The sequence below is a fragment of the Aricia agestis genome, chromosome 2, assembly GCF_905147365.1.
Source record: "Aricia agestis chromosome 2, ilAriAges1.1, whole genome shotgun sequence".
NCBI lineage: Eukaryota > Metazoa > Arthropoda > Insecta > Lepidoptera > Lycaenidae > Aricia > Aricia agestis.
The window spans coordinates 12889516-12908734 of record NC_056407.1 but is presented as its reverse complement, the minus strand read 5'-3'; the positions used below and the strand labels follow the sequence as shown (position 1 = coordinate 12908734).

Genomic DNA, 19219 nt, shown 5'->3' with positions numbered 1-19219 from the left:
TTTGAAATTGAAAGGGATGACACTACGAATCTATACGACGTTGCCACTTTTTAATTTATTCACTTTTATGCCAGACTATAGTTGAGCACCTCAGTACCCCGTGCAGGAGACGAGGAGTGGACAGAGTACAGACTGAGCCAGCACTAGTGTGGGGCTGCGGAAGAATTTGAATTCCCGCGGCCCCGCACGCACGTGCGAGGAGACACCGGTTTTAACCCTTTCACGCATATGGGACACATTTGTCCCCACAAAATTTTTACGATTTTCTGCAGTACTGGCCAATTAAAACCTTATGTAGACATATTTTTTTATAATTAATGATATATATTTTAGTTTACGCACTGGCAATAATGAAAAAAAAGACTATCTGTCAAAAATATCACAGGCGCGAAAAGTGAAACATTTTTCCCCAAGAAATAATTATTGATTACAATTTTATTTATGATAAGTGACTTTTTACGGTAATTCTATTCATAATATCGTATTTATTGGTAAGTAAAGTTATCGTCTTATTGAATATATGTGGTTTTTTTGGGTAAAATAATGCATATTATGTACAAATACACAAAGGGACGCGGGTGTCCCTATATGCGTCATAGGTAACTTTTTGATTCAATTTATAAAAGTGTTTGCATGGCTATATTTAGTATTTTATCATTCTCATTTTATTGTTTATTATTACAGATGATGTATTATATAGGATTCAAAGTATTTGAGCTTCAAGAAGATGTTGTTTTTCAAATCCTAACGGCTGACAACAGCGACGACGAGGATAGTTTGCTCAGAGTAGACAGAACTAAGGTACCTTGACTTCAAACAAACTGGCGAATAAACGCGAGTTGGGCGTGACTGTCACTTTCAACATGTTTCATAATGCTTAGTAACGCATTAGTACTGAGGGCGACGTATACGGTATAAATTTCGAGATCTTTTCTGAGTTCTGAGTCGGCCTACTCATTAGTTCTGTCTACTCTGGTTTGCTTCTCGACGAAGAAGACCAAAGTTTTTTAGCCTAAGATATGGAGGCAGGAATATCGACTGCTGAAATAGAGCCGAGCACAACGCCTCTAGAAGATAATATTATTTCTAGTCAGTAATCCAGTACGCCGAGAGTAGCTCCTTCTTTCAAATGGCGCAAAAACTCATATTCGCCACGCTGTTTTTCGGAGATGACAGCTGATTATAGCTTCGGAGAAGTCCAAAATATATAATATTTGATTTGAATAGTAACATAGAAATTACACAGGTGAAACTTTTCAATACAGTTTCAGATTTTGATAAAATGATTGATGATAATATTATTATTCCTGAATCCACGCTTTACGCACAGCAAAATAGCCGGGAACTGTTTTCTTACCTTGCATTAAATTTTATATTTCACATTATAGTAAGAAAAAAAATTAAATAAATCTTAGTTTTTTTCGCAATCTGAGTTTCATTTCGGAATAAAAGTGCTGTAGTATTTTTTGCGATATATTGAAAAATGTACTACCTTCGCGCATACAGGGACACCCGTGTCCCATTCAAAAAAATATAAATATACATATAATTGTTATGTAATATATTACATTTATGTTCAATTAGACCAAAACATATAAATATAAACAAACAAAATCATATTTACTCTCTTGGACTTATTATAAACGTGTAAGGGTTAACCGGTTAGGTTAGGTTAGGTTAGTTAAAATAAAACAAAACATGCTTTAGTCTATTTTATTTTTCTAATAACAATAAATTTTATATTTTGCTTTTACACATCTTTTAGAGGTAACTGAGATTACTAAGCCATACTTTAATAAATAAGTAACACTATCACAGAAATCAATTTCACAACGCTTTGGCAACAGAAATACAATAATTATCATGTAGTCTACGTTATGTAGCTATTTATTCGAGAAACAAAATATAACAAAATTTATATTAAAATGTCGAATTAGGAATGTTTGAAAAAATGTTTATTATGTGTTTGAATGACGTATTATTAAAAAAAAATTCGCCAAACGAGTCCATGCTCTGCGGGCTGAATGAGTTCGTCGATAAACTCCTTCACCATTTTCTCCAATTCCACTTTCTTGGCTTCTTGTTCCCTGCGAGAAAAAAAACGATGAGTTGGTTGCCATACTTATAAGTTATAAAAATGTGAGCGGCTAGTGATGAGGTAGCTAACAAGTATTGGCAAAGAATATGCCACCAGCAAATGAGTTTGCGCTAGAGCTTAGACGTCACCAGTCACCACAATACTTAATTTTCTCGTTCTGCGTAAAAGTATCACATCTCTAGGGTGTAACAAAAGAGGATATACATATTATTCTATACTATAGTTTGTGAGTTTTATGATGATATGCGTGACACATTATAATTGACAATACTAGGTAAGTTACCTAACAAAAATTAATCGATAGTTTAAAAATATCGAATCTCTTCGTAAAGGAATTGCAATCGAAATTATCGATTTCGTACTGACATTTCAGTGGTGCCGGCGATTTAAGATGGCCGCCCTTTTTTATCGATTTGATTTCGATTCAACAGAGTCAATCTCTATTGACAAAAGTTCCGTTTCATGCATCTAACATTTTTCAAATGTTTTCGTAACAATAATTTTATACTCCTATTTCACAGTAAATATGTATAATTTTATATTAATAAGTTAGCATTTAACTACTTTTCATTTTTATTTATTTACAATTATAGGAAACATTTGTTTTTGTAGATGGAATATAATTTATTACATTTTGATTTTTTTTCTTGTAAAAAAAACCCGTAGCAAGGAATATGAAAACTGTCACCCATATCATCTTAAAACGCACAAACTATAATATTATAAAGCGGAAGAGTTTGTTTGTTTGTTTGAACGCGCTAATCTCAGGAACTACTGGTCCGATTTTATCACGCTAAATACTAATAGGAGCGAAGAAATTGAGGAAAATGTGGAAAAAACGGGGGAAATTATTTGAAATTGCTTATTATCTTAAGAACTACTGGAGAAATTTTTATGTTATTTGGCACACATGAAGAATAGACCACGTGAAGGGACATAGGCTATATTTGCGGAAAAATGTACGGTTTCCGTGATATTCCAAATTACGCGGGCCAAGCCGCGCGGAACATCTAGTATAATTATATAACTAGCTATTTGACCGAGCTTTGCTCGGTATTCGATAAAACACGAATAAAATGACGTTTTCTAAAAATGATTCCTAGCTAGATCGATTTATCGCCCCCAAAACCCCCTATATACTAAATTTCATGAAAATCGTTGCAGCCGATTCCGAGATTCCAATTATATATATACAAGAATTACTCGTTTAAAGATATAAGATATAGAGTTCATGAAGCAGCGCTGAATAAGTAACTTTTCCTTATTATTGTACAGACAAATCCACGACGTTGGGGCATTTCTTATAGAAACATACAAGTTAGGATTAATTTATACCGGCTCGGAATGTAATAGAATGGAAGCGACTTTTTGCAACAAAACTGTACATACATAGCACAATGAACTGAATTCTCGAGAATTCTCCGGTGTCAATTTCCATGCATAAGGCGAAATTGACGCCTCCATTCCGTCCCATATCGCGGCGGTGTAAATTGTGCCTTAAAAGTAAATCATTCAGCGCAGCTACATGCTAAGGGACACATAATTAACACCCTAAAGTATTATCACTTAATTTATGGCATACTAAATGCAACCGTACCCATATGTAGGTGCGTCGCAGACTAGCTCGGTGTAGAACTTGAGCTTGGGTTCCGTGCCACTGGTGCGGACTGTCACGCTGAGTCCGTTGGTGCACTGCAGCAGGATCATCTCGCCGCTTGATGTGCCTTCGAGGCCCGTGCCTAGTACCGCTAGAGAAAAAATATAATTTTATTTTTGGTTTTACAGTTGCCTCGTAAGTGACGAACATTTTCCGTATTCGGACTAGCAATTTTTATTCATTTACAATTATAGGAAACATTTGTTTTTGTAGATGGTATATTCCATTACATTTTTTTTTTGTTTTCTTGTAAAAAAAATCCGTGACAGTTCTCATATTCCTTATATGAGAACTGTCACCCATATCATCTTTAAGATGACGCACAAACATTATATGCATATATAACATTATATGGTGGTAGGCATCATGTAGGACTTTCTGAAAACATTTATTTTAAATTTATTCAGAAATAAAACAATTTTGATTTTGATTTTGATTTTTGCATTTATTTAGATGTTCTGAAGCAAAATATTAACTTACACAAGCGTCTGTCTAATCCATTTCCCGTGTCAGGAACCTTCACATCAGCACTGAAATCGTTCAGGAACTTCACTTCCAACGAGCCCACCTTCTTGGGATACTGAAAAATATTTTGTAAATGAGATTATTTATTTATTAGTTTATTGAAAAAGTAGAAGTCAATATAAATTATAATATGTTTTTCAATATTGATACAAATAATATTCTTTCAAGTGCTGAATTGCTCCATATATGTCATTAAAATTCGAATCGACATGCGAAGGTTCCAGTCTCGTTTCTTTATTAAAAATGTAGAGTAGTTTGGTTGTCCTTTGATTTTTACATTAAATTGGGTACCAAAAAAAATTTAAGATATCACCGCTCGGCCTAGGAAGTGATGACGTAAGCTTCATAACCGAATGCCGTACAGCCGTACACAGAGACATTTAATCATTTCTTAACCTTTTAGTCAAGAGTTTAATATACAATACTTATACAGAGTTTATGTCAATTCTATCGTCTTCATAGCATCTCTTGAGTGAGGCCATAAGTGTGATACTAATAAAAATTAAAGAAAATTAGGCCCTCCCAAGATTATCTTTACGAAAAAAACAAAAAAAAAACACTTTTTTTATTTGAACAAATTACTTTAGTATGCAATGTTTGAAATTAATAAGACTACAGCTGGAGATGGTTAAAAATCGTTCTCAAAGATTCCGTTACATACATACAGCCCGAGCTAATATAGGCGTTTTAAAAACTCACAATTCCCGGTCCATGGTAGTTTCTGATCCTGCTGAATATCATCTGCATGACCGCCTGGTCGTGGACGATGAAATACGAGTTGTACGAGATGTGGAAGCCGTATTGCACGTACAGCTCCTGCAGCATCTTCAGTAGACTCGACCCTTTGGAGTACAGCATGGAAGCTAGTGACGCCACCTGAAAGATGAAACAGGATTTTAATATTATTTAATTTAGGCGCCATGGTCGCAGTCAGAAAATTGGGAAGTCAAGAATAATCCCTCGATCGCGGATTCTTGGAAATCTCTTGTTATTCTGTTATCGCGGTCGCTTAGGGCTTGAGAGGTAAAAACAACTATTTTTACTGGATTTTTGCACGGGACTGTGAACACACAAATTCGGCGCATTAGCGGCGCATTTTGACGAACGAACGACGAACGAACGTCAGAACCACGGAATATATAAGTCAGAACTCAGAAGTTCGACTGGATGACGGAGCCTTTTATTACTATCTTTTCAGCACGAGCATTATTTTTTTATGAGCGTGAATATAGGATTTATCAGCAACTAGATGACGCAACTACTTTGTGGCTAAATTCGTTATGCATCTAATTTTCACGAATTTTTCATACCTATAAACCTATATTCCCATAACCGTGCATTAAACTAAGTTAATATTTTAACACATTGTATAAAATTCTATCATTGAGAGATATACCTAGCATATGAAATACTGGCATATGAAAGACGGGCGTGAGTGTGAAGAGAGAAGAACGATGTTTGATTTTTGGGGTTAGTCGCCCTCTTAAGCGATACGTGTTCCTGATTAATACGATACGTCTTCCGATTTTCTAGCGAATGGCAACAAAATTTTGAAATGGCCAAAAAGTGATTTACGTGGTGTTAGACCTTAAATGTCGACATCTCAATGCATCATGTTACATGGTCGTGTGTACTGTGTACCTGCACGGCGGCGGACACGCCGTCCTTGTCCGGGACGCGCGGGCTGCACATGTACCCGATGGCCTCCTCGAACGCGAACACCGGCTTGTTGCCCTGTTGCAGCAGCAGCAGAGTCGTGTTGCCTGAACATATTATTAAATTATTCAGTTAAAGTATGACGTCATAATATTATGTCGGGCCGCAACGACAGGGGACATACTTTTCGTATGTGGGAGACTTTTTATACGTGGGAGAGCCATTCTTCGGCACGAATGGGCCGGCTCGACCGGAGAAATACCACGTTCTCACAGAAAACCGGCGTGAAACAGCGCTTGCGCTGTGTTTCGCCGAGTGAGTTTACCGGAGGCCCAATCCCCTACCCTATTCCCTTTCCTACCCTCCCTTATTCCCTTCCCTTCCCATCCCTACCCTCCCCTATTACCCTATTCCCTCTTCAAAGGCCGGCAACGCACCTGCAGCTCTTCTGATGCTGCGAGTGTCCATGGGCGACGGAAGTTGCTTTCCATCAGGTGACCCGTTTGCTCGTTTGCCCCCTTATTTCATTAAAAAAAAAAAAATTATTAACTAGCTAAAAGCCGAGCTTTGTGAAGGCTCGCGTTGTCACACCTTGACTGACTGGTGATAACACGTCATCTACATATAAAAAACCTCGACTGACTGATGATAACACATCTACATATAAATAAAAAATACTATGTTAAAGCACAAATCAATAGGCGTGATAGTTTTTCCGTAAAGTATATTACAAAATGTAAACATTGTGATTTTTGGGATATACTAGGGCTCGCTTCGGTCGCCCTGAATATTTATTAGTAATTATAATAAAATAATAATAGCGTGCCCAGAATTTATCACGGTTTTGGGACTAAGCCACTGATCTCCATTATACTTGTATAATGGAGGTCAGTGGACTAAGCTATCAGGAACAATAACATAGTGTTTTTGTGCTAAGTCATTTTATGATGCTAATTTGTCGCTATTAATATGCAAACGTTATGACTTATGACAAAATTGTGAACCTAGTCATGATTAATGAGGCTATTTCACTTTTTTTGTTGTTAATTTTTCACATTACATACAAGGCGTGTTCAGTAATAAAATATTTATAATAGTATCATAGAGATATTTAAAATAAACTAATTAATAATTATAGCCATCGTTCAATCTTTCATCTCTAGGCCAATATAAAACAACTTACCCATCCACTTAAACCCGGTAAGTGTTTCAACGAACTCCGCTCTTCCCTTGGCGATAGCCCGAAGCATTTTGGAGCTGACGATGCTGGCCAGCACGAACCGCTGCTCATCTTGAGTGCTGTATTTGCAGTGCTGCTCCAGAACCCACCAGCCGAGGAGTGAACCCATCTCGTTACCGGTAAACACCTTCCATTCTTTACGACTGAAATATAATAGTAAAAAAGCTGTTATTAAGTTCTCAAAATCAATGGTTATTTGAGTTATTTAAGGCGGCTTTATTTGGTAAATAAAAATGATATAAATCGTAACATTTATAATTGAATCTAAAATAGCTCTCCATATTATATAGCTTTTGGTAATTGTTTCTTGTCTGGAAAGTAAACGATAAGATCACTGCCTCGATTTTTAATACACGCGGTGAACGCACGCAGGTACGCATGCACGCACGCACGAATGTACGCAGCACGCACGCTCACATGCACGCACGGCGACTGCAGCAGCGCGCTATAGTTCATTTGACAAAATTTGAGGAAACGGATCAGGGCTGTAGCTAGAGTCAAATTTGAGGTAGGGCAGCGTCGGTTACAGGTAGGGCGGAAGCAAAAAAAATCAGTCAAGTGCGAGTCGGATTCCTGCACGAAGGGTTTCGTACCGTTATAGATAAAAAATAGGCCAAAATTGTGTTTTTTGTAATTGAGCCCCCTTTAAATATAAATGTTATTTTAATTGTATTATTAATTAATTAAGTGATTTCGCAATGTCCAGTGCCTACTGTTGCCATTAATATCAATATGCAGCAAAAAAGGCCAAAAAACACGAATCCTTAAATATTGATTTTATTTTGTTTTTAGTATTTGTTGTTTTGATTTATCTCTAGGTCAATGATGTATTCAATTCATTCAATAGTTATTCTTAGATACTTAAAAAAATTCTGTGACAAAGCATGAGCACTATATCTAAGAACTACATATTATTAAATCCTCAATTACGAAGAACAAGCGAACAATATGGTTAAACTTCTGGATGTAGCGATCCACGTGTGAGTGAGAGTGAGGAAATAATAATTAATTGTTGGGTTGGGTGATACGAGTCAATAGATACGACTAAAAATATATTTAGATTATTATTGTTTCTGCAAACTTATTAAAATAATAATTAATAATAAAATAACATAAAATATTTAAAACAGCTAAATTCTACGATTCGCCATATTATTAAAAATGCGAAGAACTTCGTTCAGATCAACTTTTTTTGTTCTTTTTTTTTTTCAAAGGCCAGAAATACCATACCAGCCATTCTTTCGTGACCCATTGACAGTCTTTGAGGCTTATTAATTGCAGTTAAAGTTGAAAATGTGGACTCGCACACTGCAGTACTACATCATTTTTTTTCATTAAGATTATAATTAAATGGACGCATCGCTTCATGTAATCGTGATTCAAATGCCATCTATACACAGAACAAAGAATTATTATCGACGACTTCTGTGGCCCAATGGTTGGGCGTGTGGCAGCTTAATCCGGGGGACGCGGGTTCGAATCCTGCCAACGGAACAAAAAGTTTTTAAAGGTATAATAAAAATCTTAACTATATAATGTATAGTTTATATAAGAATAAAGTATATTTCTGTTGTCTAATACCTGTAATGCAAGTCCTTTAGGTCTTCCTTTTTAGGGTTCCGTACCCAAAGGGTAAAAACGGGACCCTATTACTGAGACTTCGATGTCTGTCCGTCTGTCCGTCTGTTTCCAGGCTGTAACTCAAGAACGGTAATAGCTAGAGAAATGAAATTTTCACAGATTATGTATTTCTGTTGCCGCTATAACAACAAATACTAAAAACAAAATAAATTAAATATTTAAGGAGGGCTCCCATACAACAAACGTGATTTTTCTAACATTTTTTGCTTAACTATCAATGATGACAACAGGTAGGCACTTGAAATTTTCACAAAGGCCTTAATAATATATGTAATTTAATAAATAATAATAAAAGTTTAAAAAAAAATTAAGGGTTGTAGGTAGGTAGGTCCCATACTATTTTTGCTCTATAACGGTACGTGCGCGGTATAACCCTTCGTGCGCGGGTCCGACTCGCACTTGACCGATTATTGGTATTTTTAAGGTAGGGCATTGTGATTTTAAGGTAGGGCATTGCCCCACTATGCCCCCCCCTAGCTACGGCCCTGAAACGGATTGAAAGGAAACAAATTCTGAAAAATGAAGGAAAAGAAGAAGTAAAAAAAACATCTTACTCATCATCATATTCGGCAACAGCCAGCCTATCCGCGTCTGGATCGTTGACTAGCACCAACTTCACACCATTCTTCTCCGCTAACTTCTTGCTAAGTTCAAGGCACTCCTTTTCCTCAGGATTGGGGAAAGTCACCGTTGGGAAGTCGGGGTCAATATTCTGTTGTTCGACGACGCTTATCGGCTCCTGAATTATTATTAATGTATTATTAATTTAAAGCAAACATGTATATAATTAATTTAAGGTAAATCGATGTATATAAAAGGCATTGTAAGGAAATTATTGTTTTTCCCTTGAGTTGATTAAACTGTCTAGTGCTGTGTTTGTTAAGAAATTGTCCTGCACATATCGAAGGTTTTGAATAATGGTTAATTATTCCATTTAAGGTCTGCAAAATACATTCCTGACTATTTTCATCTCTGCCTGTGTCGCAAGTTTCTATTAAAATCGGCTGTTTCATACTTTGCACTTTTGTATGAAACAGCAGGTGCTTTAGTATGTCACAGTCGATTTTCAACTGGTATACTAGCACAGAAATGTATATTCGTGACTATGACTAAGACAAACTATATCTTCAAGATCGATTTTAAATTACCTTCAAATTGGCAGCCTCAAACGCTTTCAATATAGCCTGGTATCCGACTCCATGCATCGCGCTATACACGGTTTTTATTTCCGCGGCCTTATTCTGTTGCAACACCTCATCGTGTAGACTCGACCTTATGAACTCCATGTATTTGGTTGTCACTTCTTGTAGACAGTCTTTTACTAATTCGTGAGAGCAGATCTCCTCTATATTCCAATGCTCGTCTGGAATGCTGTTATGTATTGAATAATTACAAAAATATATTGATAGTTAGAAAATGCTAGTTTTTTGTAATGGAAGGCCAAAATCAATTGTAAAAATTGCGTCAATTCAGTAAATGAATTTAGTTTGAACATGCGCCCGCCGAAGTGTAGAGGCGACTTCATAACGTAATAAACAAATTACTGGAAAAAAATGAAAATTCCACTTACTCTAAGCAGCTCCAGATCTCGTCCAGTATATTGTCGTCATGAGGCGTGATGACCTGCGAGCCGTTTCTCCAATACACTTTATACCCGTTGTCGTCTTTCGGGTTGTGGGATGCGGTCACCATGACGCCCGCTGCCGCACCGTACAGTATCGTTGCGAACGACACGAACGGAGTCGGACACACGTTCGAGAATAAGTGCACCGGTACGGACGCTGACACGAACACTTTTGCCGTCAGCTCTGCGAAACTGAAAAAAAATTAGAAATAAAGTACTTAATCTGGAAAGAATTTCCGTACTTATTTATTTATTATTTTAATCTTTTTAAGGATATTCAAGTATACTATGTATAAGTCGATTTTTAACCCCCGACAAAAAAGAGGGGTGTTATAAGTTTGACGTGTCTGTCTGTCTGTCTGTGTATGTAACTGTCCGTGGCATCGTAGCATCCAAACGGGTGGACCGATTTTGATCTATTTTTTTTTGTTTGAAAGCTGACATGATCGAGAGTGTTCTTATCTATAGTTCATCATCATCAGCCTGCTCAGTGCTGGACAATCAGGGTTTATCTGGTTCATGAAATTCCGTTAGCAACTTGTATACGTTTGATGGGTTTTATATTTCATTCTAGTTCGTGACATTTGTGAATATACAATATACGTATACACATAATAATATAAAGTTGACCTGGTGCTGCAGCATCACCTGGTAATCAATAGGATATCTAATTTCTCGCCAACTTACAGCAGAGGATTCGTGTTTGGGCTTATTTTAATTGCGACAACCAGTAAGAAGTAGATAAAGTATAAACAGTAGATATTTACATGCTGCTGCTGCAGCATCACCTGGATTCTATAGGAACCGAGCTTCTTATGAACCCAAAGTGGAGGTTTCATGTTTGGGCTCATAATAACGGCCTCATCGAAAAGGACATTGATAGATGGTAATCATGAGAATATGATTCTGTTGATGGGAATCATTCTGCACTATAACCAAGACAAGTTTAAAAAGTATGAAATAAAATAAAATTAAGAAATTTAAAAAAAGCCCCGCCAAAACAACTTTAAAAAGTAATGAAATAATATTTACTGGCTTTAAGTTCAAATAATTCCTAACTTGTGTGAAGTAATATTTTAGTCCATAATTGTTGTCATGGTGTGTCGGGGGACCGCTAATTTGTAGATGTTTGATTTCGCATAACAAGTTTAAGGATCAATTCACAGCTAGATAGATAGATTCGAGATAGGTAATCAGCGACTTAGCGGTTGTAGGTTGCAGTGGCGAAGGGTGAATATTTTCGGAAGGGAAGCCGGAGTAAAAAATCTACATACCAAAACGCTCAGCACTGATGTTCAACAATGTTCGAGTTTCAAGTTTGATAATGATGCCTTTGAAAAATGCCTTCTGAGTTAAGTTGTATGCGTGTCGGCACTCGGCACATACGATCATTCAAAACTAAGTTTGGAAAACGAAGTTTCCTTCGACAGCAAATAATCTGTCAGACAACAGTCTCAGCTGTACGAGTCACAATTAATAGTACGAGATACATGTATTTGGCCCATAGATTCGATTTTCCAAAAGGGAAGCCGACGGGAATCGGGTTATATGGACTCTTCGCCACTGGTAGGTTGTAGTTTACTGCGGTCCCCCGACACACCGTGACAACAATTATGGACTAAAATATTACTTCACACAAGTTAGGAATTATTTGAACTTAAAGCCAGTGAATATTATTTCATTACTTTTTAAAGTTGTTTTGGCGGTTTTTTTTTTAATTTCTTAATTTAATTACCCAGGTTCTGGGCCAGGGGGGGCAAATCAAATTTTTCATAAGCTAGGTGTTTATAAAAAATTAATAATTTTAGTTGTAAAAATATTGTACTTATTGCAAACAAATAGCAAAAATTCGTTTTCTTAATTTTTATAGATAAAAGTACTAGATAATATACATAGTAGGGATGTCAACATGATCCAGGGGGGGGCAGCTGCCCCCCCCCCCCCCCTCGGTACGCCCAATGCTCGCTACGATAGATAATATAAATCTGAAACAATTTCTATATTCGATATTTTTACGAAAATAACACTTGACCTGTTGACGTCATTATTTCAAGATAAACAACCACAAAATACGTACGTTATCTACTGACCCCCAGTCGAGTATTATTAGGAGTAAACACGAAATTGATAAATCTTATTTAGTTACTTTATTTTTCGATGTACAATTTCGGTCAACGAATTTAAGTACTATTATTAGTCACTATAAAAATATTATGTCGACCAATAATAATTAATGGGTTCGGGAACCGTACATTCGCGATAAATAAGCGCATTTTCAGGTCTCGGAGTGCAGTAAATGCAATGATTAGAAACTGGTGCAAAGTATAAAAGAACGCGTACCTACAGTGTACACCCATACTAATATTATGTATAATAATTGATTATTCACAAATGCAAATGCCTTTTCACGCTTAGGGTGAAGCCAAACGAGCGTAATTTGTGATTTGTGAGTCGCAGAATTTCAGTTCGGCAGAATTCTGTTGAATTCAGTTTCATACAAAAGTCCTGTTTGATTCACACGAGCGTAATTTTGTGAGTCATGATTTGTAAAAAATAATTACGCGGCAGAAATTCTGCGACTCACAAGTCACAACTCACAAATTACGCTCGTTTGCCTCACCTTAAAGTGCCGATTAGAACCGATTTAGATGAAATTTCGTATGTAGATACTGAGAGGTCACAAGTCTCATAATATACAGTGTGTAACAAAAATAAGTGATAATACTTTAGGGTGTCGTACGTGTTCCTTGTAGAGAGTTCACTGTGAAAGTAGCAGCGCTGAAAGACGAAATTTTTTTTTCACTTTTGTATGAGCAAGGGCCCGAGCGTCACGAGTTTTCCCATACAAAAGTGAAAAAAAAATTTGGTAGATAAACTTCATTGCGGAAAAATAAAGTTGCGGGATGTTGCTCAAGAGATGTTAAGCTAAGCACTTAAAAATATTTTATTGTTACATAGAGAAACTCACCGTTTGCTGTTATACCGGCCATCGTAGCCGACCACTATTCCGTTCTGAAGATGGCTGTGGTCAGACACCTTTTGAATGTAGGACAGCAGACCCTGAAACAGATAAAGAGCAGATTATGTTTGAGTTAAGTTGTACTCTAATTAAATAAAAGGGCGGATGTATCATGTAGCTCTATAACTATATAAAATAAAATAAAACAAATACCTACAGAATTTCGTGTAAATTCATGGCGTCGCGTTGGGCGTTTCTCACAGAAAAGTAACTCTTTCGGCGCTGCTACTCTTACTGTGAACTCTAAGTAAGGGCCACATGGAATACCCTAAACTCTAAAGTATCACTTTGTTTTGTTACACCCTGGGCCTGGGCCTGGGATATCGCTTATACGGTATACGTGCGGTATACCATAGGAATTGACATATTATTAATATTTGTATGATGGCGAAATAGCGCTAACTGTATCGCGTCTTATTAGATAGGTACACTCAATGGCCACTCGAGGACAAGGTGTAATATAGAGATTGCGTCACAATATTATACAATGCACTATGGACTATGGCACTATCGTGATTCGCATATCTCTGACGAGCCTCGACCAAAAAAATTATAATGACCCTCAAAAGCAGCCTTAATTGCTTCGTTGTTAGCGCCGCAAAAAAGAACTGTGTGAAATAAGATTTTAAGGTGCTATTGTTTTCAAGATGACATTGTTATTGAATAGACATATTTAAAACTGATTTTTAACTTTTATTAGTTTGTGTATAATTCACATCTGGGTTCTAAAAGGACTATGTTACATGGCAACCTTTGTGCTGATGAAAAACGGAACATGGAGAATAACATATATTTTTATCATCTTTGAACACATATTGTTCAGAACATTATTGCAATAAATTGACTGTTGATTTTTTGTGGAAATTCATATCATACACATTTCCAGTTTATTGTGTGAAAAAGTGTATTGAGACAAAATATTCTTATTTCGAAAAACACAGTTGAGATACACTACTGTCAACATGCAGGAAACGTGAAACATCAAAAAATTAGCACTATTGTGTCACCTGAGCGGTTTGCAACACGACGACGTCGTTCATGCACATGTATCCGGCGCCCATGCGCCCGCGCAGCCCCGCAGTTCCGAACTTCTGACGGCTCATCATAGTCTTCTTCAGCTTGTCCCATCGCGAATTCTTGATGTCGTCCAACACTTCTTGACGCGTTGCTGGATTCTACAAAAGAGATTAACGCTCTAAACTTTAAACTCTAAACTAAACTAACTCTAAACTAACGCTTAAAATTTTACTGTGGATTTCTAACAATCAGCAGTAATTAGTTTACAGAGAGATATACGTGGGAGAGTCATGCTTCGGCACGAATGGGCCGGCTCGACCGGATAAATACCTTGTTCTCACAGAAAACCGGCGTGAAACAGCGCTTGCGCTGTGTTTCGCCGAGTGAGTGAGTTTACCGGAGGCCCAATCTCCTAACCCCTACCCTTATTCCCTTCCCTACCCTCAACTATTCCCTTCCCTTCCCTACCCTCCCCTATTACCCTATTCCCTCTTAAAAGGCCGGCAACGCACTTGCAGCTCTTCTGATGGTGCGAGTGTCCATGGGCGACGGAAGTTGCTTTCCATCAGGTGACCCGTTTGCTCGTTTGCCCCCTTATTTCATAAAAAAAAAAAGATATGTTGTTATAGAAGGACTGACTAGTCATGTTGTTTTTATGCTCTTTCACTGCCACTACTTTCACAGTGAAATCTATACGTGGGACCCATACACACCCTAAAGTATTATCACTTTATTTTGTAATTTGTTACATTCTGTAATATCTCATATTTTATGTTGGATAAGACAAACTTTGATAGACAATAATAGCCAGATGGAGAAGTTGATGAGTTTGATCCCATTTCATTTATTGTTTATCAAATAGGCCGTTGGAATCTAGCAACTATCAGAACTTCCCACTTAGGAGCCAGCCTTCACTATTGCTGAGGCTTACAAAATTAAGTTTGAGAGCTGCAGCTAAGATCCAATGGCCTTTATTTTGATAAAGAACAGTATAACTATGCAGGTGTACATAGGCATATATAAGGGGGGTGTCCTGGGGGGCCCGACCCCCCCTCAATTACTATCCATCTTACTTGTCCAATTTCAACAATAATATATACTTACAGTACCTCGCCGATTAAAATCGGTGCAGTACATGTATAAAAAATGTCTTGATATACCTTTTCTGTTTTCAACACTTGATTAGCATTGATGATATTACAATAATTATTGTAGTCTAGCATTTCTTATTCAAACTTACATTGAGTATTAAGATAAAAGCAGTAATAAATTTTTAATAAGAGAGACCTATTTAAAATCTAGATACAATTGGATGAAGTCAGATAATAATTAGGCCACACACATGAATTTAGGACAGCTCCTACTAAACTTTCAAAAAGATGCACAATTTGTTAAAACTTTGTTGTAGTAAAATTTTATTAAAAACTGTTAAAACTCGAGAATTTTTATTGTTATCAATGTTACATTCAATAGGCAATAATGACATCGACCTTGATTATTGATTCAAATTATCTTCTTTGAATTTATTGTCAATGCACAACGATTGAATTTGCAGTCTGTGATATAAAACTTCCTTGACCTCAAACAATAGAACTCATGCAACTCATCATGTCACATATCACCGAATTATCACCATAAAAATTATTCTGCGAGCTATTATATCTTAGATCATTTACACAGTTCATGTAGAATCAAAGGTGGCGTAAGGCGTAGGCGATGAGGGCGGCCACCAACGCCTCACGGTCTAATGTGGGGTTTACACGATTTTCGCAGTGCTGTTAAAACTCGATAATTTTTATTGTTATCAAGTGGCGTAAATTGTGCGGCTATAGTCACCCGTGTAAGCCCTGCATAAGGGACCAAACGTTTTGATATTCATAAATAAAAGTCAAAAATTAATTTCTCTCAACAAATCCGTTCTCTTGCATCATTCATCAAGAGGACTCGCAAGATATATCGTGCCCACATCAAATTTAGGTCTTGCCCCGCCACTGTCTAGAATACTATAAATCTTGTAGCTAATAATTGATTATTCCATTATTGTGAGTAAGTTTAAGTGGACACAGTAAATGCTCGCATGGCACTTCAGATTATAATTAACATGACTAAGAAGTCATCAACCAGAGTTAATAGGTCTTAGTCATCAACCAGAGTTAATAGGTCTGTCTTGTGTGATTAACTCTAAAAGCATTGATTTTTTATTCGGCCTTGGCTTGGTCTGTCCTAAAATTCATAGGAAAGATACAAAGCGAAAAAATAAATATTACCTTATCATGTTTAAGCCAGCTTTCCACAGCGGCATCTAATTTGGAGTCACCGCTACTACAATTAGCCATTTTCAGTTGTAGTCTCCGGAGTGATATTAAGCTATAATCGGGCACTGATCTGCCTAAACGCCGCACTTAAATAGATTTCCTTTACACTGGGCGACGATGAATAGGTTAGTGTATATTGGTAGAGATAAAAAAATGATAAAAAGAGTAAACTGTTTTATTATGCTAAAATGGACCGTTTTACTCCGAGAATTGTGTTGAGATTCGTAAACCGCAAAAATAATCTGAATATTTTGCGTAAATGGATCTAAATTTTAAACGAGTTTTGACAGCATAAAAAATAAACAATTTGTTTGCCACTGTCAAGTGTCAAGTGTCAATGATAATGTTTTTCTTTATTCTTATTATGGCACTTCGGCTCTATAACCATGGCAAGTGTCGAGTTTGAATATGGCGGGAAAACAATATTCTAAAGCCTGACCAGAAAAATAAAAAACCTGTGCTGAGGGCGCTAAATGAACTATGATTATGGCAACATCTAGTACAGTCATACACTTACGAATTGGCCTAATGAACAATTTTTAGCTAGTGTTTAATTTAATAATATAAACTAATTATTTTAATATAAACGTTTCCAGAAATCATTTTACAACATCATAGCACATAAATGTAAGTATAGTTTTAAAGTGTCACGAAATAAACTCCCTTAAAACTATAGGCATTAGACAGTTTAAAAAATACAACTTTATAATTTGACTATTCGTTTTTATTTAAGTTATTCATCAAACTCAGAATCTAAATATTTAACAGATTCCTATTATGACACTTCGTGATCTTCAGATTGTAGTTGTTCAATGTTACAATATCTCATCTCTGACTCATTCTTCTTTCATTATTCTTAGGTGTAGAAAATAAAACGGAGGTCTGACCTTCTCTTCGTATTTTCATTACAGACGATCAATATACACCTAAAAACAGAATTTTTAAATTAAATTAGTCACAAATTAGCCAATTCACACATTTACACATTGTACACACTATATGAGGTACCAGTCATGTTAACAACAAAGTCCGTGATGAGTCGATCCCTTCAGACCTTCTTTCCGACAAATAATTATTCATATTAGAAATAACTTTTTATAACTGAATTTTACTAGTTTTCGGCATTTTAACGCATAAATAACTCACTTGCCCAAGAAATCTTCTTCTTTTTAAAATATGGCTCCTTGGTGAATCGCCAATGTCAGAGTGCGTTGACGAATAATCTGCCTAAAGAGAGGTTTTGTGGAAAAACAAGGGTACGGTAATTATGAAACGCGTACGGTGTCTGTTGACAATTCCTTAACCTAAAACAAACACAAACATGAAGAGTTAGTACCACACCTTATAATTTAATTTGGTTTGTATGTATATATGTACACAAAGTTTTTACAAAGGGAGTATTTACAAAGGATAAGACGGTTTTTAAATTGCTAGGGCGAGGGATGTTAGGAGGAAGAATATCATATAGAGAGGATTGGTTCTTTGGACAAGAGAAAAAAATGTGATCTAAAGTGCCCTCGTCTATGCCACACTCACAAAGGGAACTGTCTCTAACCCTAATCTTGGCTAAGAAAACAGGTGAACAGCAGTGACCCAGTCTGATTCGGCAAACTGTTGAGCACACTGTTTTGCTTGCTTCTTTAAATTTAGAAAACCAAGGTTTAACAGGGATACTATTCTGGATATCAAAATAGTATTTACCCTTATTCACACTGGTTCGTGTCCACTCATTATTCCAATTGGTATACATGTTGTCTTTAGCTAAAGGAAGTAAATCCTGGCAATAAACCATATAGTGGCTAGAGGCACCTGTTGTTATTGCGGTCTTAGCATATGCATCTACGTTTTCATTCCCAGTAATTCCAGTATGTCCTGGTATCCAAGCCAGAACAACTTGGATATGTTCTGTGTAGCACTTAAGGAGAAGCTGTCTTATTTTCAAGACCAAAGGAAATTTGCACTTGGAGCAAAACTGATTGGAGTTAATGGCCTCCAGGGTACTTCTAGAATCTGACAATATGATAGATTTATTGAGGTGATGTGACTCAACAAAGGTAAGTGCCTCTAAGATAGCTAGGGTTTCCCCTGTAAACACAGATGAATTTGGAGGTAATTTAAAATTTAGCACCACACACACAACTCTAGGGATATATACAGCCACTCCAACACAGCTGCCCTCCGAGAGCTTAGATGCATCTGTGAAAATAAGCAGCCAGTCCCTAAAATGCTGATTAATAATTTGTTTGAACTGTGTGTTAGCAAAAACAGAGCCCTTATCAATTGGAAAATTTAGAAGCACTTTTGGATGGAGGGTAAGTGCATTATAGGGAGTGGAAAAGAGGGGGTTTAATCTAGATTGGAAAATAGGGCAAGGTAGACGGGAGAGTTTTTGGTAGCTAATCAGGATGCAAGGAGGATCCCTATGCG

The 19219-nt window shown here is 36.7% G+C and overlaps 1 protein-coding gene across 2 annotated transcripts; it reads right to left on the bottom strand.

The window, feature by feature from the left end:
• Positions 1 to 1744: 1744 nt before the first annotated feature.
• Positions 1745 to 17077, bottom strand: LOC121739713 (phosphoglucomutase-2). 2 transcript variants are annotated; one of them, XM_042132251.1, is made up of 12 exons: positions 16745 to 17077; positions 14468 to 14635; positions 13410 to 13501; positions 10388 to 10633; positions 9966 to 10188; positions 9372 to 9556; positions 7120 to 7319; positions 5922 to 6043; positions 4980 to 5156; positions 4236 to 4335; positions 3696 to 3846; positions 1745 to 2087 (listed from the first exon to the last, which is right to left on the bottom strand). In XM_042132251.1, exons 1-12 carry the CDS (start codon positions 16811 to 16813, stop codon positions 1982 to 1984), a joined length of 1839 nt encoding a protein of 612 aa, XP_041988185.1. In that variant the 5' UTR covers positions 16814 to 17077; the 3' UTR covers positions 1745 to 1981. The 2 variants fall into 2 exon arrangements, with proteins under 2 accessions (XP_041988185.1, XP_041988186.1); XM_042132252.1 differs by having other exon boundaries at positions 4236 to 4338; positions 4983 to 5156.
• Between the last annotated feature and the right edge of the window lie 2142 nt (positions 17078 to 19219).

Coding starts and splice junctions, on each gene's coding strand:
- LOC121739713 (XM_042132251.1), bottom strand. CDS start 16,813: ATGGCTAATTGTAGTAGCGGTGACTCCAAATTAGATGCCGCTGTGGAA. Junction 7,320..9,371: donor GTTGCCGAATATGATGATGA/GTAAGATGTTTT, acceptor ATTATATTTCAG/TCGTAAAGAATGGAAGGTGT. Junction 3,847..4,235: donor TGGATTAGACAGACGCTTGT/GTAAGTTAATAT, acceptor TTTTTTCTCTAG/CGGTACTAGGCACGGGCCTC.